This window comes from Magnolia sinica, chromosome 9 (assembly GCF_029962835.1).
Source record: "Magnolia sinica isolate HGM2019 chromosome 9, MsV1, whole genome shotgun sequence".
In the NCBI taxonomy this organism is placed as follows: Eukaryota; Viridiplantae; Streptophyta; class Magnoliopsida; order Magnoliales; family Magnoliaceae; genus Magnolia; species Magnolia sinica.
Window position 1 is genome coordinate 1,027,460 of NC_080581.1, and position 10,053 is coordinate 1,037,512.

Below are 10,053 nucleotides of genomic sequence, written 5' to 3' on the forward strand. Positions count from 1 at the left end.
GCGTTTTATTTACGGCGTTCGTTGCTTTTCTTGGATCATTTTAAGGTATGGTCCTAAAACTGAAGCAGTTCCACAGATCCAGTGGACCACATCAAAGGAAGCTGCTGTGATAATGACACCCAACGTTGAAACCTTTCTAAGGGCCACCGAGATGCTTTTTTACCATCCAAAATATTCATAAGGTCATGTGGTCGTGGATGAAGTGAAAAAACAAATATCAGCTTGATCGGAAACTTCTCCAGCTCTCAAAAAGTTTTTAATGGTGGACGTTCAATCCCCACTTTGTGGTCCACTTAAACTCTGTACCTGCCTCATTTTTACTTAATATTGTAAAGTTATCTGAGAAAAGCGATGAACGGCGTGGATAAAACACTTACATCACGGTGGGTCCCACAGAGTCCGTCCGGGCGGGGGTAGGACGCAATCCGCGTCCAGTCTCACCTAACCTGCTCCCGTTTTTCAAATCGATTTTCAGCAGACGTGGCAGCTCGGCATACAAGTGGGATATGACTCTTCTGGTTTCTCAGTCTCAACTCTCAAGAATCACTCATCAGGCAGGCCACATCTAAATGCTGCATACAGACCGTTGATCCTTTTCTTTCCAACCGTCCATTTCGAAATAGGCGGGTAAGGCATCTCGTGAGAGGACCATCCTGACTCTTGGGCCATATCCTGACAGCTTTGGCTGACCCACCTAATGAGTGGCATGGATCGTGTATTCGCATTCCGAGAACGAGATAGACGTCTGGCATTAGATCCGCAGCAAACGACGCCCTCGGCGCTGACATGTGAGTATCGTCTCTGCCATCTAAAATGTCAAATGTAGGATTCTGTTTGGATGCTTAACTTAATCGAATCGAAATAAACGAAGCAGTATAAGACTTACTTAGGTGGGCCGTCATAGATTAACGATCTTGATTAAAAACCGGATTGGATCAGCAGTTGGATCTGTGGTTTAAGTGTGATAATGTACCATGATTATGATTAAATAAGTAAACGCAGTCGATCGGGCAAGCATGTCATGATACTGGTGACCGCAACACTCATCCAGACCTTTGATTGAGTCTGATCTGTGGATGATTTTCAAGGATACAAGTGATCTGCTTAACTAGCAGCGCAGGTGTTTGATAAAACGCCTCAAACGGCATACATGCAGTGAAACGGCTCCTTTCAAATTCATCGGGGTTGTTTGGGAAAGAGCTTCACATGTAAATTGTTTACATTCTTCGTAACTTGTGTCTATGTGGGTACTCACGCCACACTTAATTTCCCCCCAAAATCCTCAAATCGCCTAAAAAGCTCTTGACTTTTTTGAGGCCGTAGGAGGCCATCATTGATGGATTGAATGTCCTGCATCCATCACAGTGGGCCTCTTGGACAATCTGAAAGGTTTTTAATGGTAGGTGTCTCATCCCAACTCTTCCCTGTCACGTGGCCTACCTTACGAATCAAATGGCCTATTTTTTTTGGGATCCTAGGAGGAGATCAGTGGTTGCAAATGATGGATGGATTGGATGTACCGTTCACATCACAGTGGGTCCCACAAACTGTGCATGTGTATCAAGCATCACACTCTACATGTATGCTATCTTTGAAAGTGTAATCCCTTTGCGAGTGATATGAAACATGGGATTTTTGCCTTAAAAAAGAGAAAATTATCACTGTAGACGCCACCTTTTCCGGCTTCTTTTCTGAGCAGTCCAAAACTAACCTTCCCAACGTACACGTTGCTCGTACGGTCAGAGTATTTGAGGACGAAAATACCCCTACTTTTCACTGCCGTTGCTTTCATTCCTGATGCTTTCCCTCCCTTTCCTTGCTCCATTTCTACTAAGAAGGAGACAAAAAACCCTTTTTTTCCAGCACGAAAATCCCTCCATTGGATCGCACCATTCTCCCATTGGATTGCATCCTCTCCATACATCAGCACTTTCTCGTCTTCTGAAAATGGTCGGTCCACGGAAGAAAGCACGCAACACAGGTATATTTTAATATATTGCCCTAAACAGAGTAAATTTTTTGTGGGCAATTAAACTGTTGGATGAAGCTTGCATCTGGGTTTTTGATTCATCTATGTATACATCATCCGATGAACATGATGGATTACAAATAAAACATCATTGTGGGGCGTAGCAAGCTTTCTACGATTGAATCACTGTTTCCTTTGGTATGATCCACTTGATACTTGGATATGCTACGATTTTGGGCTCAAACCCTTAGGGTCAGTTTGGGCGGTGGGATTAGAAGGGATTAGGTGGGATGGGATTCATCTGGTCCCGTGCCAATTCCACTCCGTGTTTGGGAAGAATGGAAAAGCTTGGAATTACATTAAATAGAATTGCATTGGGTCCCGTGCCAATTTCACTCAATGTTAGCAAGTTGTTGTAGGTCGCACCATGATGTGTGGGCTATATCCACACCGTCCACACATTTATCGAGATTATTTTAGAGCATGGGTCAAAAAATCAGGTAAATCTAATGCTCAAGTGGACCCCACCATAGAAAGCAACGGGGATTGAATACTTACTGTTGAAAATTTGTTTGGGGCCACATAAGTTTTGGATTTACCTCATTTTCAGGCCCATGCCATAAAATGAGGTTACAAAACAAATGAACAGTTTAGATATAACACATGTGTGTTATTCTCAGTAATTTCAAATGATGGTGGGTATATCCATTCAATGTACCACCGTATTATCAACAAAGCAGGGCATTAATCTTATCCCATGGCAACAGGGGACAATCCCTGCCATGGGTAATAATTATGTTTTTTGAATCCCATCCCACCTAATCCCTGGTGGCAGTGGGATTAGAAGGGATTAGGTGGGACGGGATTCATCTGGTCCGTGCCAATTAATGATAGCTGCGTCAGTGGATTGGTGCAAGATCTATGGGATTGCTATATCGGGTCTGCTTGGCACGCTTGGCCAATCCCTGGATTAAACCTTCCAATCCCTTTCAATCCCTTGAACCAAACACGTCCCAGGCAGTTTTGAAGGGATTAGGGTGGATTGGATGGGATTTAAAGGTAATGATGGTGATGTCAGTGGATTGTCTTAAGATCCATGGGATTGCTATATCCCGAGATCAGGATCTCGTGTCTGTTTGGCACGCCTGGCCAATCCCGGGATCTATCTTCCAATCCCATCCAATTTGCCTGGCCAAACAGGCCCTTAATTGAGATGGAAAAATGGATGAATGTCGTGGATAGTCCACAGATTCAAGGTGGGCCCAAATCAGTTAACTCAGTACGATAAAAGCGTACTGATCAAACTGATTTCCAATTTCAAGAGTTTTTGGTCTATTTGACCTACTTCTTGGCAATATGCTCGAGTTGTCGCCGACATTCCCGGTTCATGATTGGTTGAATTCCCTGAGTAATTCATGAATTTGACAGACAAATGATAAAGATATGACCGGGAACTTCCACAGATTCATGTGATGTAACGGAAAATCTATGAACCGCTTTGTCATTTTCATTAATTGCTCGGTCAACTTCACCAAAGTACTCGTTGAATTTCATGTGAAGCTCGTTTAATTATGTGTTAGGCTAGTTCAATTTCATTTCAAGTTCATTGAAATTTATGTTACCCTCGCTGAATTTCATGTTAGCATCGCTGAATTTCAAGTTAGCCTCGCTGAATTTTATGTTTTTCTCGCTCAATTTCTAAGTTGCCTCGCTCAAATTTTAGTTTGCCTCACTCAATTTTAAGTTTGCCCTGCTGAATTTCCAATTTGCCCCACTGAATTTCCAGTTTGCTCTGCTCAATTTTTAGTTAGTCCCGCTCAATTTCCTGTTTACCCCACTCAATTTCTAGGTTGCCTCACTCATTTTTCCGGTCTGCCTCACTCGCCTCGCTTAATTTATAGGTCGCCTTGCTCATTTTCTAGTTTGCCTTGCTCATTTTTATAGTTTGTCTCGCTGATTGATATTCAAGATAAACGTCTCCATCCCACATTATCTTCCGCTTAATTCTAGGTGTTCTGCTTGCAAATCTCTCAAACTCTATTCTCACGGCACCAATAAATTCATCGACGAACATATTCTCCCCAGGTCCATATAACATTAAGTCTGTGTGGCGCCATTAGGCAATAAAATTCGGAACTTGAACACTTCCTCTCCATGTTCATCCAAGGATTCTACTTTGCCCCCCCTAAATTTTAAGTTTGCCTCGCTCAATTTCCAGTTTGCCCTGCTCAATTTCCAGTTTACCCCGCTCAATTTCAAGTTTGCCCTGCTCAATTTCTAAGTTGCCTCACTCATTTTTCCAGTTTGCCTCGCTCAATTTTTAGGTTGTCTCGCTCAATTTTTAGGTCACCTTGCTCATTTTCTAGTTTGCCTCGCTCATTTTGATAGTTTGTCTCGTTCAATTTCTGGTTTTTCCTCGCTCAATTTCAATCTCGATTTCATATGAAGCTTGTTCAAATTCATTGAGTGCTACATTGTTTTCAATTATGTCTGATTTTGTACACTATGATTCACTAACTATCTTGTGAACTTTATGTTTGATATGTTTTCCAATTCATATTTGCAGGTAACGAATCTTCTGCTGGAATCCCAAACCCATCCTCTAGGTGTACACTAAAATGGTGGTTTGATAAGGTGAAGGGTGGAGTGGAGAGGCATGATAGTCGACTGAATTTGTTTAGCCAATCTCCATTTTCTTTTTTATTGCATATTTCATCCTTTAGATTTATAGGGGCTTTATTTCAACTTCTTTTTCTAAGATATAAAGGTGATCTAGTATTCGAGATTAGTGGGAGACGATTGCAGTTTACGGAGATGGACTTTGCCCTTATTACGGGGCTTAAGACTGGAGAGCTTACAATACCGAAAAATCGTCCCACTACGAGTACATTAAGAGATAAATACTTCAAAGAATATCCAGTTTTAAAGAAGCACTTAATGGATGTGTTTGAAAGATTAGTTGACACCAATAAGCACGAGGATGTCGTGAAGGTTGCCCTACTTATGGTTGTGGAGTGGTTTGTTAGGGGAACCGAACCGAAAACTATGTGCAACATGGATTATATTTACTTGGTCGACTCGCTAGATAATTTTTATAGCTATCCTTGGGGTAGTTTGGCATACTATACAATGTCGCAAGGAGTTGAAGCTGCCGTTGTCGCATCAAGTGCAGTTCGCTACACCGTATGTGGTTGCGTCTTTCCTCTACAAGTAAGAACACTTCTTATTTTCTACATGATTACAATCTATAATCAATTGTGGATTTTTAACCTGGTGCAATTTCATTATAACAGATATGGGCAGTAGAGAGAGTACCGGCCCTACGAGAGTGTGTTGTTTCGTATGTTCCCTATCAAATTCCACGCTTCATTCAATATCGAGGGTGGAAGGGTTGGAGGTACAACAAAATACATGCTATTTTTGAGAGTAAAGCTGTAAGTATATATATTTCTCCGGTATTTACTTTGCTTAATTTGAAATATACGCTCTTTTTATTAACATTAGTCTTTGTTCTTTTGCAGACATTTGTAGTAATGACCTTAGAACCCACCTTACAAGAATGGGAAACGGACGCTGTTCGCTTGGTCCGTGACAGTTTCCAGGTGAGATGTTATGAACGTCGAATTATATTTTTACTGCTTTAATTCGGCCAGTTCGTAATTACAATGCCACTATAAAAGTATCCCGACTCTTACATATCCATTATACATTTTGTAGGTCATTGAAACCCAGGAAGATGAGGAGGAGAGTAATGAGAATGATTCTAAGGAGGATGATGGAGCGGATGAAAATGATGAAAAAGATGTGGAGGGAGAGGGACTGGGGGGGGATATTATGAAGCATGTTCTTTTTATGGATGAATTCAGGGTTGAGAGAGAAGAGTTGAAGAAGGAGAGAGAGGAATTGAAGAAGGAGAGGGAAGAAATGAGGAAAGAGAAGGAAGAGTTGAGAAAGAAAGAAGAGAGGCTCGATGAGAGGGAGGCGTTGCTGAAAGAGAAGGAAGCATTGAAGATGGAGAGAGAAGAGTTGAATGAGAGAACACAATTGAGGAGGGAGAAAGAATTGTTTTTGAAGGAGAAAGACGATTTAAAACTTCGGATGTGCGAGGTATTGAGAGAAAGGGAAAAGTTAGCGATGGAGAGAGAGGAGTTTAATAAGGAGAAGGAAGATTTTTGTACACAGAGGGAGCATTTTATGAGGGAGAAGGAGGATGAGGAGTTGAAGACGAGAGGGGAAGTAGATGATATGGAAGAGAAAGAGCATGGACATGGGGAGTTGGAGGTGCAATCGTATAGTACTACCGAGGCTTATGTATTGGATCAAGCATCCATTTCTCCTCCCGTTTATCGAAAGAGAACTAAAAGGGTACTGAAGCCGTCATATTATAAGGTTTCTTCGTACTTGTCCTTGTCTGCATTTGATACAACCCCTGGTTTGGTTCCCGGACCTGAGCAAGCAACAACTTTTGCTACTTATCCAATACAATTTCCTGTACAAATGGATCCATTCAGGATGCTATCAACTCAGGAATTGAAAGAATTAGAGGACTGGTATGAAGCGAACAAGGACACGACAGCGGGTTGTTGGTTCAGTACCATATGGGTGAAGGATGCGTGGGTTGACAGTGTGGTAAAAATTACTAATTCTGATGTTATATACATTGATTTACATATATTTATTTCTTATATTAAATTATGGCTAAATCATAATATCTTATGGATTAGACTATCGACAAATATATCGATTTCCTCGAGGAAAGGCAGTCTGACCTTTTAATAGCATATCCTCAGGATTGCAAGTTCTGTCCCACGTATTTTACGGTAACTGTTTAATTTGGACAATCCTTAATCTGTTTTTCTTTTTTACTTTCTTACTTGTATTGATCTTTGATCATGTTTGTAACAGCAATGCCTTGAGGCATGTTTGCCGATTTTGATCGCATACCGGGACTCTAAGTCAGCGTCAGAACGTGCCTCGCTAATAGGCGAGATGAGCACAGCCTACGCAGTTGCTAAGCAGCGGGATAAACCATACGCCAAGGCGATTTGGTGTTGTGAACGGGTAATGCATTCATCACAAAACATAAACAATGGCTATAATGTGTTCTCTCATGTTTTTACTAATATATTATTTTGTGAATCATGGACAGGTGTATGTGCCCGTGAACCATAATAATTCGCATTGGTTCTTGATGGTCATCTATCCAAGAAAAAGAGAAATCATTATTGTTGATAGTTTACACACAAATGCATTATTAAAGTACAAGCAGAAGATCAAAGTGATGACCGAGGCGCTACCCATTCTCTTCCATGCCACTGGAGACAGCACTGCACTTGAAGGGAAGAAGTGGACCGCCAAAGTTGATGAATCGGCGCCGAAGCAGGACAATGGTTATGACTGCGGCATATTCGTAATGAAATTCATCGACATATTGTGTAGCGGTCTCACCTTGGCAGGAACGGATATGCGAAAATTCACCGCCGTTTGGAGGAAGTCGATAGCATATGATTGTTTGTCTGTAAACTGTGAATGATATTTGTCAAGGGCATGAGAGGAATTTTTGTGAGATGTTGTATTATATACATTGTTTGATATACCTTGTACTATTTTAACTGAATAAAATTTATAATCAATGAATATTTATAACCCGTAATTGTTCCCCACTCATGTTGTATTATCCAGTTTGCCTTGCTCAGTTTTCAGTTTGCCCCGCTGAATTTCAAGTTTGCCCCGCTCAATTTTCAGTTTCCCCCGCTCAATTTTCAGTTTGCCATGCTCAATTTTCAATTTGCTTAGTTGAATTTCATCCATTAAAACCAGAAGTGTAATTGAAAAATACCTTCACCTCTTCATTAAAAGACATTCAATTTATAATTTAAGGGTCATGTGTTTATGACTATTCGTCTAAAAGTATTTAGGTTTCATGAATAGGTGGGTTGACAAAACATAGACACTTGCTTTTAACCATTGTTGTTGAATGTGGTCATTGAGCTCATTCTCCAGTAGGATAAACCCAAATAGCTCACCCTCCTGAAATGTGGATGGTCTCTTGTTCACTCCACATTCATGTTTGTAAGAATGATCATTTGCTTGTGACAAGTACGAAAATCATGTTTGATGTAATTTAATTGGGCCACATCATTACACACTACATTTAATACAGTAGTACTGACTATCTCAATGATGACATGGACCAATCACAATATAGTAAAATAGAATTTCCCTACCTGTGACAAGCCGAGGATCTAGATTTATTTCATAGATGAGCAATATAGTCTTGTTGAGAATAGGCCCAAGCAAGATACCTACTAGCACTTTTTAATATCAGATAAGCCATGATATGGAGAGTGGGCTTCACTACATTTGACCTTTTTTCTCAAACTGTGGAATCAAGTGGGGCCACTTCCATGACTGGAGTTCGCTGTGGGCGTTATTACACCTTATCATCACACACACACACACCAAATAATGAAAAATAATTGGCATTTAGACCGAGTTCTACACCTATATTATGATATAACCCCATTTCATGGCACTATGGTACACGTGGAGTGGGGGAATTGCAAATGGAGGCCATCAAGATGGTGGGCTCTATCATGGATGGTCCATCTCTTTAACATTAGAAGGGTAGTGCAATCCTAGCCATTACTTTCTTGCTACTTTCTCCACTAGATGTCAACTTCTAAATATTATTTGCTTTTCACTGTCCGTTTGAAGGTTACCTATCTGGATAACTAGGACCATCCCAACAGACTCAGGTAATAATGTATGTGGCCATACGAAGAGTGATCGGCCTAATTCATGGATAAGGACTGTTGATGGATAATACAATCTAATCATTGCCATGAAAACTACATAACCTTGGCAAATAGATCATATTGACTTTGCAATCAAAGTTATATTCGATAATATCGATCTGTTATCGATAAAATCGACTAAGGACTTTCTCAAAAAGAAATATATGGTCTTGTTTCGACCGAAATGATCTGCAACCCCTCCTGAATGTAACTCTTAGACAAGAAAATTGTGGAGGGAGGTGCGTGGTATGCATAAGCGATCACTCCTAAATAAATATCCGTCTAAAATTAAGTACTCACTGCTAGCTCCTGACGGACTCTCTAACAACGACGTGTACACAACTCCAAAATCAGGGCACTTAGAATAATATTTTCTGACACACTCAAGGCCCGTGACTTTGACACTCGTGGAATCGAGTAACGTGACTCGACGAATTAACGCATCGGCAGACTTATTCTCTACATCGACCTTGTGCTTAAGCACAAAAGTAGCTTGACATTGAAAAATAATGCCCAAGAATAACAAACAGAAAATTTGAAATTATTTATGGATCAGCTAAGCAGAAGGAAAGAACACACTAACTAGATACCAAAGAAAGGAACTTAGGAAAATTTCTTGAAACAATTGTTGGTCTTGAATATATATTTTTTTGTTTTTGTTTTTTTGAGAAGATTAAATGGCAAAAAAAGGGATTAATCACTTGATGAAAGAAATTACCTCCATCCAGCGGTATGATTGCATCGGCTCCCATGTTGAGAAACCACCATTGATATTCTGCAGTCATACACAGAAAGAGAGGCTATTGGTAATAAAGTGGTATTTTAGCCAAAAACAAAGAGTAAATCTTGGGAGAAATGAAATCCAATAAGGTGGGGAGTGATTGCTAGCCACTTGTTGCAATTGGTTTTATAGTTTTATGCCGAAGGAAACTGATGATAAGTTGCACATCCGGTTTTTATTTATTTATTTTATTGTGAATGATATAAGTTGCACATCCGTTGGTCACCCCATTTACCAAAATCTAGATGAATCTATTGGTCATGTAGCATGGGATACGGTGAATATAATGGATGAATTCCATGATGTCAGTGCGATACAATTCCTATCCATTGTTTTAGATAGAAAAATGTTTTGTAACATATGTCGAACTAGTTATACATGAAGTAATGAAAGTCTAATGAATTATGCATATGAATAGCAACACGTTCAAAATGGTCTATTTATCTCTATGTCAGGTAGTCCTTAGTTGTAGGGAAAGGATTATGTTTAGAGCATCATATAGCTGT

The 10,053-nt window shown here is 40.2% G+C and overlaps 1 protein-coding gene across 2 annotated transcripts; it reads left to right on the plus strand.

Moving 5' to 3' along the window:
- The first annotated feature begins 515 nt into the window (after window positions 1–515).
- On the plus strand, window positions 516–7,622 carry LOC131256580 (uncharacterized). Of its 2 annotated transcripts, XM_058257484.1 has the most exons (8): window positions 516–788; window positions 4,536–5,179; window positions 5,263–5,403; window positions 5,491–5,571; window positions 5,687–6,598; window positions 6,694–6,789; window positions 6,875–7,030; window positions 7,119–7,622. In XM_058257484.1, exons 1-8 carry the CDS (start codon window positions 698–700, stop codon window positions 7,500–7,502), a joined length of 2,505 nt encoding a protein of 834 aa, XP_058113467.1. In that variant the 5' UTR covers window positions 516–697; the 3' UTR covers window positions 7,503–7,622. The 2 variants fall into 2 exon arrangements, with proteins under 2 accessions (XP_058113467.1, XP_058113468.1); XM_058257485.1 differs by lacking the exon at window positions 6,694–6,789.
- Window positions 7,623–10,053: the final 2,431 nt, after the last annotated feature.

Excerpts from the sequence above, each read along its gene's own strand:
- LOC131256580 (XM_058257484.1), top strand. The coding sequence starts at position 698 with ATGAGTGGCATGGATCGTGTATTCGCATTCCGAGAACGAGATAGACGT. Across the intron at positions 789-4,535 it reads GACGCCCTCGGCGCTGACAT|GTAACGAATCTTCTGCTGGA; the intron begins GTGAGTATCGTC and ends TCATATTTGCAG. Across the intron at positions 7,031-7,118 it reads CGATTTGGTGTTGTGAACGG|GTGTATGTGCCCGTGAACCA; the intron begins GTAATGCATTCA and ends AATCATGGACAG.